This window comes from Siphateles boraxobius, unplaced genomic scaffold, assembly GCF_051911475.1.
Source record: "Siphateles boraxobius isolate OS27281-9 unplaced genomic scaffold, OSU_SipBor_1 43, whole genome shotgun sequence".
Classification (NCBI taxonomy): Eukaryota; Metazoa; Chordata; class Actinopteri; order Cypriniformes; family Leuciscidae; genus Siphateles; species Siphateles boraxobius.
In genome coordinates, this window is record NW_027509064.1 from 1,455,576 (window position 1) to 1,476,962 (window position 21,387).

Consider the following 21,387-nt stretch of genomic DNA (forward strand, 5'->3'; position numbering starts at 1 on the left):
CGGCAACATGACGCTCCCAGCACGGGGCCTTGGGACAGAAACCAATGGGTCTGAAATGCCATGGGTCTGTGGAATTTGCATAGCGTAACTCCGCCCTACCTCGTGGGTATATAAGGAAGTACGCTGGCAAGATGCAGATATGTTTTCCTGCTGAGGAGCCGAGACTGAACTCAGGCATTTCCCAGCGGTACAGCAGAAGTGGCAGGAAGACGTAACGTCTCCGTTCCCTACTCAGGGAACGAGGGTTACATACGAGACCGAGACATTCCCTTTCGTAGTCACTACGAGTTACGTTGTGACGACGAATGAGGTTCCCAGTCAAATCACGCCACCTCGGGTGTCTTCCAGTGCCCTGCATGAGTCTGAGCTCCCTGTCATGAGACTAGCATGGACGAAGGACTCCTAGTTAACACATGAATACCAAGGCACACTGGGAAGCATATCTCAGTGGAAATAAGCAAACAGTGCCTGCCCGAAGGGAAGACTTACAAAATACACAAATGACCTGTGAGCGGGATGCATATGGAGAACACTGGGGTATCCAGCCTGCAGGGTGGAATCTTTTAACCCCAGGGGGGGTAAGGAGGCTTGCCAAGGGAAAGACACATGCTCAGAGAGGCTTACAGTGGAAATACATATGTGGCGGTCGCCTAAGGGGGGAACCATGCACATGGAAGTATCTAGCCAATGCAAAAGCTGCCGCAGGCATAGACTCTGGAGTTGACGTCAACAGTGCTGTAGGAACTCAGAGCTTCTCTGGGAAACTCACCTGAGGAGAATATTGCACATATCCATTCCAATAAGTGGAATGGCGAGCAAGCGATGAAGCACTCTGAAGACACAGTTGCATCGCAAGAGAGAATTCAACAGGGGGAATCCCAGTGGACCCATTAGCCGCGACCCCGTCAAGGGTAGAGAAGGCGGAAGAGGTCACCGTACGATCACGGGAAGACAACGGGGACTTCCATGATCTCGTGACCTCCTCATGCACCACCGGGAAGAAAGGAACTAAGGGGGGTGCGCTGACGAGTGTCAGCACGTCCAGCCCCCAAGAACCAATCATCCTACTGCGAGTGCTCAGGACAGGGTGGAGGGTTCCACTCTAATCCGATACTCGTGACTGCCGCAGAAACCATGGCTGTCAATTCTGGGTCAGACTCGGGCATTGCTGGCACACCCGAAGGCGGCAGCACAGCCGAATCTTGATCGCCAGAAGACTCCAGAAGACTTTTTAAAAAACGCAAGATCCGAGCCACTAGATGCTATATTGCAATGCAGACCCTTAATCTACGCGCTACCTCTGCAAACATGAGATCCCAGCCACAGAATCTTTATTGCAGAGTAGACCCGTAAGAAGACCCGTAATCTACGCGTTACCTCGGCAAACGCGAGATCCGAGCCACTATATTGCAATGCAGACCTATATTTGAAGTTCTTACGAGACAAAAAACACCAAACAGGACAGACAGTTTGACACACAGCACTTGTTGAAGAGCAAAAAGCTAACTCTGTTTTGTGCCGTCGTCCCTTTGTAGCTTCTGTGTATACCGTCACGTTACGTCATGATGCAGCACCAATCAGTAGTGGATTAGTTTCATTCATACATCAGATGCGTTATGCTAAGGGCATTCCCCAAATTGTTGTCATCGACGCAGTTTGAGTTCTCTCGAAAGGGAACTATGAGAGTGCAATCAAGCGTTTATTACAACACAAACACACACACACAAAACCCAACTCACCTCGTATAAGGTCAGAGGTCATGTGCGGCCAGCTATAGGTCCGTACAAGCTGCCAATCAAAATCATCTTCCTGTGCCTGTCTGTATTCACAGAGGCTGGGGTCGGAGTCTTCCTCAAACGTGCAGCCAGCTAGAGAGAGAAATAACACATTTTTAGAAAATCTAGATGATCAATTTGCATTTGTAAGTCAGTATAACTGATCTTTTGAAATATTCTGAAAAGTCATAAATTCCAACATTAATTCCCACTTGGGTTAGTGCAACAGAAGTCAATCTCTACTTGAAGTTGAACTTCACATTTTAACAATGGTTTCACGTGTATATGGCAACACCCAGTTAATTATTTCAAATACAAGAGGTCAGTCAATCATGATAGTATTTGAATAAAGAGCTCTTAAAGGTACAGTGGCAAAAACTTACTGCAATTGCAAAAGTGAGATTATTCGCATGTTTTGTTTTTGACGCATTATCCAAAGCTCATGTAAAGAATCGGCCCTCTTCTGAACGGGGTCGGGAGCAGCAGCTCATTTGCATTTAAAGGGACACACTGCAAAAGGATCAGAAAGAGTTTGACAAATTCTCGTGTGATACTAAATTGCAGCTGTTTTTAGTACAACAAAACCTGATCAACATCATAAGAAGACTTCGGGGAGGAAAATAAAATTCTTTAAAAAGAGTCGAGTATGACCTCTTTAAACAACAAATAACCAAAAGCTCCACATTTTTGATTACACTGAAAACCTTTTATGAGAACTGTGGGATGATTGTTGCTTTAGGCAGATGATGTATTTCTGTAAATAACTTGTGAGTTTGCTAGCTTTGTAGTGGAACCCCAGGGCTGTTGTGTTCGAGTAATTAAATATTCCGCACAAAACTATGGTTCACTTTGTAGCTGTAATCTTTCAGGGCTCTTGTTTCTTTCACTGAGAAGAAAGACTTTGTTTAGACTGGCAGACTGGCTTTTTTTTTTCATCTCTGACTCAAATCGGTTTAGTTGATTGCAGAGCTTACTTTATTTTCAAATGCGATTAAGCACCATTCACTGGACATTTCATTTGAAAATTGCCATGATACGCACAAAAACAAACGTAGCAAAACATTGTCAAATTCGCGTTAATCCGTTACAGATAAAACTTAATGGTTAGTAATCATTAACTTAATCAAAACTCAGGTTTTGATGTGACTGTAATATCATATAAAAGTATACAAATTTGCACAAATTCACTCATTAAAGCTCTCATGTGGCATTTAAAGTCATCCAGTGGTGAAAATCAAGCTTTTAATGTTGTTTATATGTCTATGTGGTGTTTTTAATATGGTTTAAGAGCATGTGCAAATTCATAAGTGAACTCCATTGCTCAGTTTTTTCTCCTGAAAACTGCAGTGAACCAAATACAGTCTCAAAAATGCAGTTAGAAATCGCTGGTGTTTCTGACGTCACAAACTACCTTGTAATCATGTCAACGTGTGATGGTGTGATGGTGTCAAGCTGGTGTGAGTGTGTGGAGGCGGGGCTAATTTGCATATCCATAGAACCGCATATACTAAATAAGGCAATGGTGTAAAGTTACATTCAAGCTATTTTAAGGCATGAATAAAAAAATATCAAGTAAAAAAACGCTTAAATTAGTCATTTCAAATATGAGTTTTAAGGGATAAAATGATTGACTAAAGGGGAACTTTAACAGTGAATGGGTTACTGTAGCGGTTTTGAGGAAAGGATATAGCCATTTTTGTATTGGACATTGACTACACTGTCTAAACAAATGGATTTGTTTGGGTTTTATTACTTGTAAAATAACAGTGCGGACAGTCAGCCCTGAAAATTGGATTTGGAAAACCAATTGGAATTGTATGTAGTGTGAAGAAAGGCTAATCGCTCGCACTAAAACTGCAAACGAAAAGACACACTCGCCTGTGAATGTAGTGATGTGAAATTATCTCAGGCAAAAATTACTGAGTACCACACCTGAACTCAGACTCCAGCTAAAAGCTTTTCTGTGCTTTTTGTTTCCCTTAATTGCATCTAATAAGTCTGGTTTCCTCGGCTCTGTGTGTAAGTGGAGGTGTGTGTTTCGGCTCAATTAGCTCCAAGCTTGGAGGACGGTGAGGTAAAGACGGGTCAGGTAGATAGCCGTCACCTGCAAAACATCAACATCACACTAGAGACACAGACGAAATACGACACTCAAGTAATAGACTCTTTACCAGTGAGAGGTGACCCCATCCTATTTTTGTCTGTTGGAAAACATGCTTTCAACAGAAGCTAATAATACTCCATCAAGAGTAGCATCTAAAAACAGAAGCACTCTGACAACAACATGCTCTCACGCTACATTACAGGTGGGGAAAGTATAGCCAGACCCATGAAGTTGGACCGAACTATTCTAGACAGAAGAACATCTCAATAGATTCATGCACTTTTGTGTGTGTCCCTTTAAATGCAAATGAGCTGCTGCTCCCCGCCTCCGTTCAGAATAGGGATGATTCTTTACATGAGCTTGGGATACTCCGTCAATAACAAAACACTCAAATAATCTCACTCATCCAAAATCTCAGAAATAACCAGTAGCTGAGTGCAGCCTTAAGGAGAGACTTTAGGAAGAGGTTGCAACTTTTAGACGCACCTGGACATTTCTGAATGGTAAGTGGATACATTTCTGTAGTTGTTGTGGAGATACATTGATTCATCTCATCGACTTGTATGTAACGCCATGTTAACTTTTACACAAGTTTACACAGTTCCCTAAGGTTTTTATAAGACAGCTGTGACATTACGGTCAAAGTAGTGTTCTGTGCTCATCTTTGCAGCCGACGACAGAACAGTTTGCATGCTTTGCTCAAACTTTTGCCATTGCATTTGAACTGGTCACTGTTGTTGCTTCCAAAAACCAAATGGCGGCGCCATGGGTGGAAACGTGCAGATTAAGGGGGGGTAATATTATAATAAGATCCCCTTCCTACATCAGAAGGGGAGCGAAATCTGATCGGCTTATTTTTTTGACATGCTTGCAGAGAAAGGCTGACCAAAACAAAGTTACTGAGTTGTCATTTTTCACGTTTTCTGGATTGGTAGATGAACCGGTGACCCTATTATAGCACTTAAACACGGAAAAATTCAGATTTTCATCTAGTGATAAAGTATGTTTACAAGGTGCTTAATTCATAAAAAAAAGTACTTCAAATTAAATTTAAAACCAATTAATGAATTCAAACTAAATCCATAAAATGATCCTGGGAACCCCTAAAACGTTTTATGTAGCACCTGAAAGAACCCTCTAAGGTTCTATAGAACATTTCCTTCTAAGAGTCTACACTACTGTTCAAAAGTTTGACATTAGTAAGATCAGTCTGGCAAGAAAAAATAAATACTTTTTTTAATTCTATTTAAAATAAACATTCTTTTTAAATTTCTATTCATCAAGGAAAAAAGTGGTTATTAAAAATATCAGGCAAAACATCTATAAAAAGAAATGTTTATTTTCTTGAGCAAATGAGCATATTCGTATGGAAGCCCGTTTCCGCCATAGTTGAGTAAAAAAAAAGATTATCTATGTCATAATAATGAGAAAGTTTCTCATAATTACGACTTAGTATATCATTGTATTGAGAAAGTTTCTCATAATTATGACTTGTATCTCATTATATTGAGAAAGTTTCTCATAATAATGAGATACTAAGTCATAATTATGAGAAAGTTTCTCGTAATAATGACTTAAGTATCTCATAATAATGAGAAATGTTCTGATAATAATGACTTAACATCTCATTATTATGAGAAACTTTCTCGTAATAATGACTTAACATCTCATAATAATGAGAAACTTTCTCATAATAATGACTTAACATCTCATAATAAAGAGAAACTTTCTCATAATAATGACTTAACATCTCGTAATAATGAGAAACTTTCTCATAATAATGACTTAGCATCTCGTAATAATGAGAAACTTTCTCGTAATAATGACTTAACATCTCGTAATAATGAGAAAATTTCTCGAAATAATGACTTATTTTCTCACACTTATGCGCAAAGCCGTTGAGCAGTAGGAAGTGCCACGCTAGCGACATCCGCTGGTCAAAGCGTGTAAATGCATCACAACAAACATGGCACGCTCTGCAGTGAATAACATTAATGATAAATTATCAGTATATAAGACGGGCTTCCATACTAGATAGTCTTTTATGCATTTGTAATATTCATTTGTATTTTTGTGTATGAACAAGCAGCAACACAGAAGGGTTCAGTGTTCTAAAAACGCGGCGCTCAATTGAAAAGAAGTTCAGCTTTTAAAAACACGTCTCAAGACCTTGCGTTTTCCCCATTCCACTGCCCACAGCCCACTTATGTGTAAATGTCCCAAAGTCATAAACATCTTAATTGATATCGTATTGATATCTTCAGATGAACCTGCACATCAAATATCCTAGACGCATCCGCAAAATACGTGATATATTAACAAATATACCCATATATTTTATGAAGATGTGTTACACTTAAACTTAACGAATAAATGTAATAATCCAACTTTAATCTGATAGTTTTGTAAATTCACGTAACACCATCGGTGTGCACAAGCAGGCGTCCTTCGTTACCATGGTAACCGTCCTGCTTCTGCTTTCCACTTTCACACTTTTTCGTGGGTATGGAAAAGTATGATAGACACTGATGATTTTTAATTGATGTTATTTTATGATACTACAGATTGCACTTAGTTCACACTGACTTTAATGAAAACAACTGGTTTGCAGATCGTGCCATGTTTGCTGTGATGCATTTACACGCTTTGACCAGCGGATGTCGCTAGCGTGGCACTCCCTTCTGCTCCACTGCTTTGCGCATGCGTAGAAGTGCGAGAAAATAAGTCATTATTACGAGAAAGTTTCTCATTATTATGAGATGTTACGTCATTATTACGAGAAAGTTTTCTCATTATTATGAGATGTTAAGTCATTATTACGAGAAAGTTTCTCATTATTACGAGATGCTAACTCATTATTACGAGAAAGTTTCTCATTATTAGGAGATGTTAAGTCATTATTACGAGAAAGTTTCTCATCATTACGAGATGCTAAGTCATTATTACGAGAAAGTTTCTCATTATGAGATGTTAAGTCATTATTATGAGAAAAGTTCTCATTATTATGAGATACTTAAGTCATTATTACGAGAATGTTTCTCATATGACTTATTTTCTCATTATTATGAGAAACGTCTCAGGTTACGTATGTAACCCTGGTTCCCTGAGAGGGAACGAGACGCTGCGTTGAGACGCGGTGGGAACGCTCTGCGTGATTGCGTCGTGAAGCACGTGTATAATCAGTCCAATGGAAGAGCGAGACGTCATAGGCGGTGACGTCATAGACCAGGAAGCTATAAAGCACACCAGAAAACAGACCGCGACAGCTTCTGAAAAAGCCTGAAGCAAGTCGATCAGGGCATGCAGGAAGTATGGCGGGAGAACGCAGCGTCTCGTTCCCTCTCAGGGAACCAGGGTTACATACGTAACCTGAGACCTTCCCTTTCAAGGGAACTCGAGCTGCGTTGAGACGCGGTGGGAACCCCATACCCACTACGCCATAAGACAAATGCCCGTTCTGTGTGAAGTCCTTGCGCACACTAGAAGCAAGCAACCTAGCCCCGGGAGTGGAGAGGTGTAGGTCATAAAATCTGACAAATGTATGAGGTGAGGACCAGCCTGCCGCATTACAAATATCCTGAAGGGAAACACCCGAAATTAAAGCCTAGAGGCAGCCATACTCCTAGTAGAATGGGCCTGAACAGCCACAGGTGAACGCTGTCCGGCCGCTTCATAAGCAAGTGAGATAGCCTCAACTACCCACTTGCTCATTATCTGTTTAGATGCAGGGAAACCTATCTTAGGTTACCCGAAGCAGACAAATAATTGTTCTGATAAACGCCACTGAGCAGCTCTGTGGACCTAAGCATCCAAAGCCCGGACAGGGCATAACAGATTTAAGATTTTCCTGATCTGGGGTATTAAAGGTGGAGGACAGAAGGCCTGGAGCACAAATGACCGCACATTTAGTAGGGACCTAGAAATACAACCCGATCTGGGGTGAAGAAATACTACCACCAACCAGGTGCAAATCCAAGTACGTGCAGGCCTCAGCCTCATGTACCACGGAGAAGACGAAATTAGGGATCTCTCCTCAGAGATAGCCCAGCAAAGAAACATTCATTACAGAAATCAAGTACTGTACCAAAAAGGGCAGAAACGAGATTCAGAAGGCGTTCTCTGCACCAGGCAGAGAACAGCATATTAGTCTTCTCGTGGAGGGAGCTCTAGACTGGAGTATGGTCTCCACGACCTCGGTCGAGAAACCTGAATCTATGAGCTGGGCCCCCTCAGAGGCCGAGCCCACAGTATCCACAACTCCAGAGCTCCCAGGAGCAAAGATATCGGGAAAAGCGTATAGGTGTAGTGGCAACCACACCTATTACATTACATCCAGTCCAAGCGGAGCTGGATGCGTGAGGGAGAAACACAAGGGCAATGCATTGTACAAGCGATGCGAAAGGTCGACTTGTAGTTTGACCGAAGTTCTCCCTAAGAAGCTCCACCACCTCGGGGTGAAGTCTCCATTCCCCGGGCCACAGCCCCTGCCTCAACAGGATATCTGCTCTGATATACGAGACCATCAGTGTGTTGTCCGGACCCTTCGCTGACCAACCACTCATGATTGCCCCCGACTTGTGAGGGAAACATCCGTCGATAGCATTATGCGTCGACAAGAAGCCCCCAACACTGGGCCTGGGCGAGGAACCAAGGTTCTTCCACATGACCGAGGCACGAAGGCATAGCCGCGTGACCTTGATCATGCGAAAACGGATTTCCCCTCGGAGAAAACCCCTTGGTCCCGAGCCACCACTGCAGGGGTCTCATGTACAGAAGGCCAAAAGTAACTACGTTGGACGCAACTGCCATGAGCCCCAGCCAAAGACCGTTCACCGAGCGGCCACTCATGACCGCCCCCCATCCTGTGAGGGAAGCATCCGTCGATAGCGTGACGCGTCGACAAGAAGCACCCAGCACTGGGCCCTGGGCGAGGAACCAAGGTTTCTTCCACATGACCGAGGCACGAAGGCATTGCCGCGTGACCTTGATCATGCGAAAAACGGATTTCCCCTCGGAGAAAACCCCTTGGTCCCGAGCCACCACTGCAGGGGTCTCATGTACAGAAGGCCAAAAGTAACTACGTTAGACGCAACTACCATGAGCCCCAACAGTCTCAGAGACTGTTTGCAGTGAGTGACTGACCTAGTTTTACATTCTTTACGGCTGTGAGAATCGCAGAATACGTGCAGGAGACAGACGTGCTTGCATTGTTGTCGAATCCCATAATACACCTAGAAAGTGGTCCTCAAGCTGGGAGGAGTACACTCTTTTTGGTGTTGAGCCGCAACCCCAACCTCCTTATGTGGGACAGAACGACATCTCGATGTTGAACTGCCAAAAGCTCGGACTGAGCTAAAAATCAACCAATCGTCGATATAATTTAATACGCGAATGCCCTGGAATCTCAGAGGAGCCAGAGCTGCATCCACGCATATTGTAAAAGGTGTGGGGTGATAACCTAGGCCGAATGGAAGAACCCGATACTGGTATGCTTCGCCCCTGAAAGCAAACCTCAGGAACCTCCTGTGATGAGGATGGATAGATAAGTAAGCGTCCTTTAAGTCTATTGTGACAAACCAGTCCTCGGACTGAATCTGTGACACAATCATATTTAGCGTAAGCATAATATGCTGTTTAATTGACGCAGGTCTAGAGTAGGACGCAACCCCTCATCCTCTTTCGGAACAATGAAGTAATGGCAGTAAAACCCTGACTGTCTGCCGGGAGGAGGAACCCCTTCTACAGCTCCTTTTGCAGAAGTGTCAGTACTTCCTGCTCCATAACCAAAGCCTGCTCGGGGTCCACCACAGTGGGGAGGACCCCTAGAAATCTGGGCGGACAAGAACCGAATTCTGAACCCTTTTCTATAGTGTGCAGGACCCACCGAGAAATATGTGGCAGTAGTTTCCACGCTGCCAGAAATTCTACTAGGGGAACCAGTCTCTCAAGACTGGCCTCTGGATTTGGTTGAACAGTCAGTACGTTGCCCTGAAGCGGCGAACCGGCAGGGAACAACCGAACTGACCGTTCTACGACCCTCCTCGGAGGATCGTATGGGGACACTGACACCTCGGTGCCCTGAACGGCGAACCGGCAGGGAACAACCGAACTGGCAGCGCTGCGACCCTCCTCAGAGAGTCGCACCCCAGAGTGCGCCGAGGAGAAACGATTTCTCAAAACCGTCCCTGCCCCGGAGGAGCCCTCAGAAGCTTTATTAGAGATGACAGTCCTCAGATCTTGCCTCCCTTTAAATAACTTAGTTCCAATGACCCTCCTCGGAGGATCATTGGAAAAAGCAGGCACCTCGGCACCCTGAAACGGCGAACCGGCAGGGAAACCGAACTGACTGCTCTACGACCCCCCTCGGAGGATCGTTTGGGGACACTGACACCTTGGTGTCCTGAACGGCGAACCGGCAGGAAAACCGAACTGGCAGCGCTGCGACCCTCCTCAGAGAGTCGCACCCCAGAGGGCGCTGAGGAGAAATGATTTTCTCAAAAACCATCCCTACCCCGGAGGGGACCACCCTTTAGAAGCCTGATAGCCTCGGCATCAGGGCTTCCTATTGTCCAAGCTTTTTTAGAGATAAAATAGTCCTCAGATCTTGCATATCTCTAACTGGCTAGACTGCTACCGCCACCCAAGTCCCCTTTGATTGTGGAGGAGCCCAAATGGCGATGCTCGCTGTGCTGCGAGGAGCTTAGTAGACTGAGACTGCTCTGCCCAGCAGTCTCAGGAACATAGATTGGTGAGGAAGAAACCTCTGGAACGCCGCTGAACGGTTTATTCTTAGTTTCTTGAAAGCGGAGCATCCAGAAGAACAGACATAATTTTATCTTATTTTTCTTTACTTTTAAATCAGAAAAACGTATATATATATATATATATATATATATATATATATATATATATATATATATATATATATCAGTCCGTGGCCACCAGCAGGAAAACAACCGAACTGGCCGTGTGCGACCCTCCTCAGAGAGTCGCCACCCAGAGGACGCAGAGGAGAAACGATTTCTCGAAACCGTCCCTCCCCAGTATAGTTTATCTGTTTTTGCACGACGCAATTCACGAATAGTGTCAGTGCTGACAACCTCACATTCATCCATGTCTTTATAATTTACCCACCAGCGTTGCCTAAAAAAATTTTTTATTTAGATGGCTGGTGGGTAACGTCGGGGTTAAAAATTATGACGCCGACTCGGGAGAGAGAAAGCTAGCAAGCGTCTCTTTAACCCGAGGCACTGTCATACCATGATACTTAATACCCATAGCATTACTATAGTTAGACGTAGGGCATTAAACACATAAAATAGAAACCGACTTATTCCACGATCTTGACACCTCAGTGTGGTGTGGAGATAGGGAAAAACGGCAGTCCCCGACGAGGAGGCTGAGATACAGAGTTTTTCTGTTTTTAGATTTATTTCATCTAATAAACTCCTTATTTTCACTCTCATAAAGTTCAGCTGGCCAGAAAATATTTAACTAGCAACAACACTAGATAAACCTCCTTTTAAAGCTCCTCTTTATTCAACAGAGTTATGAGCTGACTTATTTATTCATTTATTGAAAACTCAAACATCTGCCTTTTCTTAATATCTTTATTTGTTTTGTTCTCTTTTTCTAAACAAAACACTAACGATACCAATTCCTCGGAACTGGAAATCGCCAGCACTGGATCTGGCAGGTGAAAGCTGAGATAGGGCAGAGCCCGTCCCAACCCCCGCTGTCAGATCCGTTTGCGAACCCCAAAATGCGAGTCGCCGCCGTGCATCGGCAACAGCGGGACCCGCGCGGGGAGCGCGAACCGAACCGTCCTCCTCGAAGAACGCCCGGCGGGAGCGGAGCGTCCTCACGGACAGTTTCTCGCAATGCTCACAGTCAGCCCCCTCGAGAACTGACTGTGGCATGCTCCACTCCCAAATAGTAACAAAAAGCTGATGTGTGTGTCCCCACCCGTGATATAACGTGGGCAGGGAACAACACAAAAGCTGCTTGCTCTCTTTTGCCATAATATATATATATATATATTGCAACTTGACAGACAACAATAAATATGACAAGGACAGAATACACAGATCGCTTGCTGAAGGCAACAGAAGCTGTCGCGGTCTGTTTTCTGGTGTGCTTTATAGCTTCCTGGTCTATGACGTCACCGCCTATGACGTCTCGCTCTTCCATTGGACTGATTATACACGTGCTTCACGACGCAATCACGCAGAGCGTTCCCACCGCGTCTCAACGCAGCTCGAGTTCCCTTGAAAGGGAACTTTCTCAATATAATGAGATACTAAGTCATAATTATGAGAAACTTTCTCAATATAATGAGTTACTAAGTCATGATTATGAGAAACTTTCTCATTATTATGACTTAGATAATCTTTTTTTTTTTTCTCAACTATGGCGGAAACGGGCTTCCATATATTCCTGAATGATCTTGTGACACTACAGACTGGAGTAATGGTTGCTAAAAAAATCCATTTTGCCATCACAGAAATAATATATATTTAAAATATATTAAAATAGAAAACAGTTATTTTAATTTGCAAGAATATTTTATAAAATTACTATATATATATAATATTACTATTTTATAATATTATATATATATATATATATATATATATATATATATAGCAAGTGAACACAATGAAATTACCTATACTGCATCTGTTGTATTTAGACGAACCTGACTTTGGGATGAACAAGACTTACAGAAACCTTTTTACAGTTTGTGTTTTAGAAAAAAAGTTTAGCTCTCTGACATCTTCAACCATAATTATATCCGAGTCACTACAGGATTAAACACTGTTTCTCTGCAAAGCTACAAGAACAGCTCTCGAGAAAGTCTTTCAGTTGCTTTAGTTGTCAAACTTAAATAGCAAAGACAGGCTTATATTACATCGGTTTATAATCCTCAGCTGCCATCGCCAGTCATTTAAGAGCAGGATTTTCAGTTATCGGGGAAGGAACTTCATGTCATTGTAAACACAGCTTTAGAGTCAGTACAGCTTTCGTCAGAGTCTTCGGTCTGTGAAAAGCAAAGATAATGATTATTACAGAAGAGCTGTAAAGCTTTTATCACCACTACCGTGAAGATCGAGAAATTATGATGTCAAAGATTATTATTGCTCGCTTTGTCTCTCTCTGTTCTTCGGGTGTTAAAGTATCACAGTGGTTTCACTTCAAACAAACACACACACACACACACACACACACACACACACACACACACACACACACACACACACACACACACACACACACACACACACACACACACACACACACACACACACACACACACACACACACACACACACACACACACACACACACACCTCATAGATTAGAAACATTATATAACACAGTTCAATAACAGAACACTGATGAATTTAGTGAGTTTATGTATTCACCAGTCTGATTCAAACCAGTCACTCCTAAGTTTGTGCCTTTTTAGATGATTCATCGGTTGTTACTATGTGCCACATGTGAAATTACTATTATTATTTATTATCTAATCATTCAATTCAGATTGCAAAATCACATTAACAACTTATTATTATTCTGGCACAGATTCGATTTGTAACAGGAAATGGTGGTTGGTCAGTTCTCAGTTACATTCCAGTTACAAAATATGTTTCAGAAAGCAACTATGTGTGAAATCGCTTTGCATTTGTATCTTTACATTCTTCACATAGACTATGTTTTGGACCTTGGTAAGCGCATTGCCTCATAGCAGGCTGATTTCTGAAGGTGCTAAAGAGGCTGTCTGACTCTGTGCCAGACCCCGTTCATGTGCTATGGTGAGGGTGGCTCCGGGGCCCACGCTCCCTTTGTTTGTTTACCTTTCCATCTGTTACTTTAATAATGCAGAGGCCTTACTCCACTCTCAGGCATTATGAGCACACAGCTCATCTCAAACTGCCTGTGGTGTGTCTGCCTTCATTTTCAGTCCAGTTGTTCATTCATTTTGAACTACGCTGTCCAGACCAATAACATATACATATACCTGACAAAGGTGTTATTCATAGTATTTGCTGCACTTATTAGTTGTGATACTTGACATGTCCCATTCAAACAGCAATTTACAGTCGTGTCTTGAATACTGTCTGTATTAGTGAGCAACAGGAGTCAAATCAGTATTCTCTTACAAGTACCACAGGCACAGCGACAGTGACCAAAGTACGTCAATAAAACTGAAAACTCAAGACGAGTCCAATCGAGCCGCGAGTTCATCTGTCAAATCTTCATTAACTGACAGCAGCTTTTATATCAAGGTGGAGAGCGGAGCATTTAAGTCATGCGTAGAACACAAAAATGATGGGAGCAGCTCTGTTGGAGAACAGTGACTAGATCTAAAACCTTCAGATGGCCCACATATCATATATGCAGTGCTGTAAGTTACAGAAAAAAAGGAAAGAAAGAAAGAAAGTGATTTTAATGACACATTAAGTTGATCAAATATTACAGTAAAGACATCCATAATGCAATTATAATTCAATTGTAATAATTATTCACAAGATTACAGTTTGGTGAGCAGCCTTGGTAAGCAAGAGGCTTGTTTGAAAACAGACAGACACACGCACACGCACACACACACACACACACACACACACACACACACACACACACACACACACACACACACACACACACACACACACACACAAACACACACACACACAAACACAAAAAGTGTATTTTAAGTGTATCCATATACTTATACTAATTTATAAATATTTATTTAACCACAATTCATTTTGTTATTCCACAAGTTCCAAGAACAGTATTTTCTTCAATGAAACAATATTATATAATAATTATTATTACTACATAACATTAATTACATTAATTATGTTAATAATAATAACTATACATTTTATTCATCCTCTGGCCCTATTAAAAGTTTGCTGAGGCTCCCTAGTGGGCCTCAGCCCCCTGTTTGAGAACCATTGTGCACTAAAAAGTCTTTGATGACTGCTATGAACACTTTTCTTTTAAGGTGACCAGAAGTTAAAATAAGTTCATTGTCTCGAGACCCCTGCATTCTGTAGGATCCAGGGGCCTCATGTACAAAGACTTGCGTTGAATTCATACTAAAACATTGCGTACGGACAAAGCTGTAAATGTGCGTACGCACAAAAAAAAAACAGATGTATGAATCTCTGCGTATGAAGGATCCCACGCATATTCTCTTTGTACATCCCAATTAACGTAAAAATGAGTGCACATGCACGAGCACAACGCCCCACCCAGTCTCCTCCCTTAATTAAATACATTTAAATATGATAATGAGTCCACTTTGGCAAAAGAAGGAGTAAGAAAATGCTTAAAGCAAGCGGCAAGAAGTGAAACTTTACAGAAAGTGAATCGGAGGTGCTATTATCGGAGGTAGAAACGAGAAAAAAAAAATGTTTGGAACTTTGTCCTCCGGAATTGACCTTTGGCTAAGCCCCGCCCCCCCTTAGTTACTGTTGCTACATCCGTCAAACTTCGTCTGGGCTCTGGTGTTTGCTATCAACATGGCTTATGCAATGACAGCTCTTCCTGATGAAATTTTATCCAACTTTTATAAATCAGCAAATAAAGTGTCCAATAGAAGTAGGCAAAAGGGGCTGCAATATGCGTTCGAAGGCTATATCCATGACATACAGGTGAAACGCAAGGAACAACAAGGCATCCAAATAGAGGCAAAAGCATACCGGTCACAGTCAAAAAATTAACCACCGCATATCCTACTGATCGAGACGGAGGCTGGGACTAACAATATCAAAGAGCAACACTGTTCATGCAAAGCTGGTAGGTTTTTATTCACTTCTATAATAGTTATTACAAAGCAAACGGACCAATGTTACGCGAGTATAACGTTGTTATTTATTAGCAGCGTGTAGCGTATCAACAATCGGTATGCTACAGTAGATAACGTTAACGTTAGCTGACAAGGTAATGTTTTGGTTAGCTCCACAGGGTTTTAATAAAACTGTCTAACTAGTATAACTTCACAGTAAGGTTACAAGCAAAATTTACCTTAGAGCACACAAAGGTGTGCTTGTCGATCCTCAAGGGGTTTAGCTGACTGTGAGGACGTCCACACAGTTTAATCCAAAGACGACAGTTGTCAGAATTTGACTTAGGTTTTTTTGAAGGGAAAAAAACGGACACCCCCCTCCAACCTCTCTGGGAAACGCGTATCGGTGTTACAAATGCCCCAACGTTTAACCATGTTTTTGATAATCCTACGACGATAATGGCCTGCCGAGACCAAAATTATGAGATGCTCGCGTTAAAGTCAATGGAGCGCTGTGAAAAAGTGTCGGACCTCTGTCGGAGCTCGTTCTTGGCTGCGCTGTTATTGGTCAATCTACATTCTAGGGCGTGGCTTAGCCAAAGGCGAATTAATAACAAAAGGAAAAAATATGAGTTGGAGAGTTTGGCTGATGCGGTCAATGTGGTGGGATCTGAAAGTCGCACTGTAAATGGACTTAAAAAGAAATGGTCTGATATAAAGGTGGACGTTAAATGGAGAACTGCTGCGCACCGACAAAGTGTGGGCAGAACAGGCAGCGGTAAAGGGGTCGATGAACTTACACCCTTTGAGCAGAGAGTTGCCTCAATTATGGGTGACACTTTACTCTCTGGAGTAGTATCTGCTGCTGTGGGAGACTCGGATTTACTACAGGACTGCCACGAAGGTAACCAATATTATCTGCACATTTATTGAATGGAATTGTTTCCGATTCACATATGCAAATTCTTCTTCAGATGCGCCTTTATAGCAATGTGTGTGCAGTCGATCGCTCCGATTACATTAGGAAAACCGGCTATTGCTGCAAAATTGCGTTTTAATGTTTGGCTGGTCAACTGCATCATATGGGAACCTTATATACCTGGTAGACATGCGGATGATCCCGACCCATACCACTGGCATTGCGCGGCTCAAAGACGACAGGCTTATTCCTGAACGGTCTGCCAGTTCCCTTTGGAAAGAACCAGTTGCCAGGAAACCAAAAGTTATCAGCACCTGCAAGGGAACGGGTATTGCGTGGCTCCTCGCTGTCTCTCTCTCTCTAGATTCGGACTCAACTCAGCACAGAGCTCCAAGAGGATAGCCCTTGGAAATCTGAAACGGCTGATAAGCCAGTCATCATCCTGGGCCAGAAAATCATTGTGGTCCCTAAAAACTCGTTCTCTTCGGATTCTGCCATAGCAATGTCCTCTAATAAGGCCAAAGCTGCCATAGACTAAGGGTTGTATCAATTTGCATATGCTTTTATATGTTCTTACTTAATTGCATAATTGATAGAATATTCCCATAAGGCTCGTGTGACAATATATGTAAATTATTTTATAAATTGCAAATTAATAGCAATGCTTCCCACAGGTGGTAGTGCGATAGACTTGTAGAACAATTCGTTGTGTAATGTTTGCAACTTAACTTCATTGCCTGTAAGATTCGCCAACGGACAAAAACTATGAGAAATGTACGTACGACAGACAAGAAATTGGCGTGGAGGAACGCACATTCTCACGTTAATTTCACTGTTAGTACATCCGACCGTGAGCGTGAAAACTGGCGTAAGCAAAGATTTTGTGGGTACGCATGATTGATCAAACACATGCACACACCATCACAGTCACTGTGGCACTGTCTGAAAGAACTGTGTTTGTGGGAGTAGAATTTGCTCAGCTCTTTTAACTGCATTGTGTTGACATTCCACTGATGTTCCTCATTAGAGCAGGCTTTACCCATGATCCTTTGATTCTTCTAGTGCTCAGTTATGAATTTAATGAAATTCTAATTATTTAATACTTTTTTTCATATGTGTGTATGTGTGTGTGTGTGTGTGTGTGTGTGTGTGTCTTCCTAGATGAAATATTATTGCTCAGAGGTAGCACTATAATAGCTCAGGAAAATTAATAAAGTATATTTCTTTGAAATATCAACTAAAATTACTTTGTAAAAAAAATAGAATCAGCTTTAAGCTTTTGGACGAATAGCTCAGATCATTTGATGATAAATGTTCATATTGTATTTATTTTGATATCTCTGACTTTAAATTCTTTAAAATCTCTACACAGAATGAGACTTTGTTGAGAAACAGTTGGTCATTAAAGAAAGAAAGAAAGAAAGAAAGAAAGAAAGAAAGAAAGAAAGAAAGAAAGAAAGAAAGAAAGAAACTACTTTTAATCAGCAAAGACACGTTAAATTTATAAAAAATGACAGTAAAGACATTCATAATGCAATTACAATTCAATTGTATTAATAATTCACAAGCTTACAGTTTGGTGAGCAGCCTTGGTGAGCATAAGAGGCTTCTTTGAAAACACACACACACACACACACACACACACACACACACACACACACACACACACACACACACACACACACACACGTCTGGTTCGCTGTCTTTGTGGGGATTTGTAAGTTTCGTCATTAGATGGTTAAACTGCTCACCAGCAGATCCAAAAAACAGCTTGACCACCATTAGCTAGAATGACTGGATTCTTTCTGGCCCAAGATGGTCTAATGATCAGTTTAGACCAGCTAAGAAACCAGCCACCATGTTCAAAAGCAAGATTGATTCAATGGCAAAACACCTTTACCCACACGTTTGCAAACATCCAAAAACATTTTTTTTTCAATACAATTCATTGCAGTTTCCATCTAAAATGAACACTAGTGGCAGAAAATTAGGATTACAGGGACAGATTGTCGATTAATGAAGTCTTATTTTCCTTGCACAATACTGTATTATGACCTCAAAATACTTTTGCCATAGTGCACGATTTGTAAACTAATACATTTTGATGTCTGCATCACATAACTAGCTCCCTATTTATTAGAGGTGTACATTCCATAGTTGATCCGCGATCCATACGGACCAAGCCCCACGGTTCGGCACACATGTGGATCATAGAGTGAAATTGTATCATTTGCAATTTTAAAACATCCAAGCGCAAGAAGAGGTGAAATAGAACTCATTTTGGTTGCTGTTTTCTGTGCACAAAGATTAATTTATATTTAGGGTACGTTTACGAGACAATGATATGCTTAAAACGGAGATGTTTTCCTTTGAGTTCCCTTTCGAGGGAACTCAACACTGCGTCGAGAACTCGAACCCTTTGGGGACGCCCCCGTAGCGTGCGCCTCTGAAGTAAGAATGAAACTATTCCAATCCTGATTGGCGTTGCATCCTGACGTAACATGTGACGGCATAACCGGAAGTATAAAGGTGACGCTGAAACACACACATACCAGCTATCGCTCTTCAGCAAGCGCTCTATGTTGAAACTGTCTGTCCTATTTATTGTTGTCTGTCCTTGAAAGTATGGCGAGTGAACAATTTACGAGATGTGTGCGCCCCTGTCCTAGATTTATTACGGGTAGAGACACGCATCCGTTATGTGTAAATTGTTTGGGAGTGCAGCACGCACAGGCAGCTCTCGAGGGAGCCGCTCGTGAGCCCTGTGAACACTGTGAAGCACTCCCACTAAGTGTGCTGCGCTCCCGCTTGGCTATTTTTTCTAAAGATGGCCAAGCTCGCGATCCTTGCGGTTCAGGTCCTGCGTCTGTTGAGGCGGCGCAGAGGCTTAGATCGTGGGGATCGCAGAAGGATCTAGCAGATGAGAACGAGACTGCCGAGGCACTTTCTCGTTCGTCATCTGCGGATTCTATAACGCTCGCTCATGGTACAGAAGCCCGCGACGAGTGCCCGGTGCTTGAGCTGTCTGCTTCCGAGGAAGTGGATGTGCTCAGCATCGGGAGCGCGGAACATGAGTCACACTTGCCAGCTCATGTTCCCGCTTATGAGGAACTGGTGGAGGTTGTAACGTGTGCTGTGGCCAGACTCAATATCAGCTGGCCAAAAGATAAGCAGGAGGAATCTCGTCAGAGTAAATTAGACTAGAGATTCCTGCAGCACCGTTTACAACCTCAGCGCCGGGGCTTGCCTTTTTTCCCAGATCCCCATAAAGAGATAGTTAGGTCCTGGGAAAAGCCCCACTCGTCTCGCATCTCACATAATACATTGTGTGATTATAGTAATGTTGTGGGTGCGAGAGAGGCGGGGTATGGCAGGATGCCGCGTGTGGAGGAAGCTTTAGCGAGCTATCTTTCTCCCGAAGCGATATTCCGATACCGTTATTCTCAAAGATCTAGATGAGGGGAGGGACCAACACCTGCTGAGCTAAGAAGAGCCGCAGATTTATCTCTCCGTGCCACTAAGGAGACGGCCCGTGCTATTGGCCGCTCCATGTCAGCTTTCAGCCACGGAGAGGCATTTGTGGTTAAATTTGAAAGATAAAGATCGTTCCTTTTTGTTAGATGCTCCGATATCGCCTTCTGGCCTGTTCGGCGACGCAGTGTCTAAACAGTTGGCAGCTTTTCAGCAGTACCTCCCCCGCCGGTCTAGATCTGGGAGGGCTGGTCCAAGTGGCCAGCCTCAGCCATCAGCCAGCTCCTCTCATCGCCTGGAGCAAAAGGAGAGCGTTTCCTCTCGAGCCCCTCCTACGGGAGCTTGTTAACAGAGAAAACGCTCTCATTCTAAATCAGCTGGCCAGAAGGGCGACTTGAGGGCCGTCATTCAGGCTAAGAGGGCTTCAGGAAAGAGGTCCTAGCCAGAGTAATAGGACCTCTAAGGGCTGTCCCCACCGCTGTGAGGCAACCGAGGTTGTTTTCCCAGCGGAGCCCTTCGGAAAAAGATGTTGTCCCGCCGTCACTGACGCTTCGGGTCGCATCAATTTCCAGCGAACGCACACCGTGGCGCTCGCCCCAAGAGCTTGGAAAAGAGCACCACCTATGGTCGAAAAATCATTTTCGTCCGCTTCCTGCCAGTTCGCTGCTTCAGAAGGTCGAGAACAGTGCTCGAGAAACACCCGAGCCCAGCCTCGAGAGGATGGTTCCCTTAGTAAATTTACAAATATTTCTATATGGGTCCTGAATATAATAGAAAAAGGGTACAGACTGCAGTTCGGTCACCAACCTCCCAGGTTTGCAGGGTTGTTACCATCTACAGTGGTTCCAGAACAGGCTCGGGTTATGGAACAAGAAGTACAGGCTCTACTAGTCAAAGGGGCCATAGAATGTGTTCCCCTACCAGACAGAGAGTCAGGGTTTTACAGCCGATACTTTATAGTTCCAAAGAAGGATGGCGGGCTCAGGCCGATTTTGGACTTGAGGTACTTGAATCAGTCTCTGAGGAGGTTCAGGTTCAAGATGCTGACGATTCCCATCATTGTGAACCAAATCAGGTCCGAGGACTGGTTTGTCACAATAGACCTAAAAGACGCCTATTTTCATGTCTCCATCCTTCCATGTCACAGGAGGTACCTAAGGTTTTCTTTCGGGGGCGAAGCATATCAATATCTGGTTCTTCCGTTCGGCCTCGAAGTGTATGAATGCACGTTCATACACACGTTCACGAAGTGTATGAATGCAGCTCTGGCTCCTCTCAGACTCCAGGGCATTCGTATACTGAATTATATCGACGACTG

The 21,387-nt window shown here is 43.0% G+C and overlaps 1 protein-coding gene across 7 annotated transcripts in view; it reads right to left on the reverse strand.

Annotated features, from left to right (window-relative positions):
• Nucleotides 1-21,387, reverse strand: part of ptprua (protein tyrosine phosphatase receptor type Ua) — a 555,997-nt gene that overhangs the window by 416,217 nt on the left and 118,393 nt on the right. For all 7 annotated transcript variants that reach the window (XM_077200103.1, XM_077200106.1, XM_077200105.1 and 4 more), the window contains exon 2: nt 1,740-1,868. In XM_077200103.1, coding sequence (XP_077056218.1) covers nt 1,740-1,868 — 129 coding nt within the window. The remainder of the gene's footprint in view (nt 1-1,739; nt 1,869-21,387) is intronic.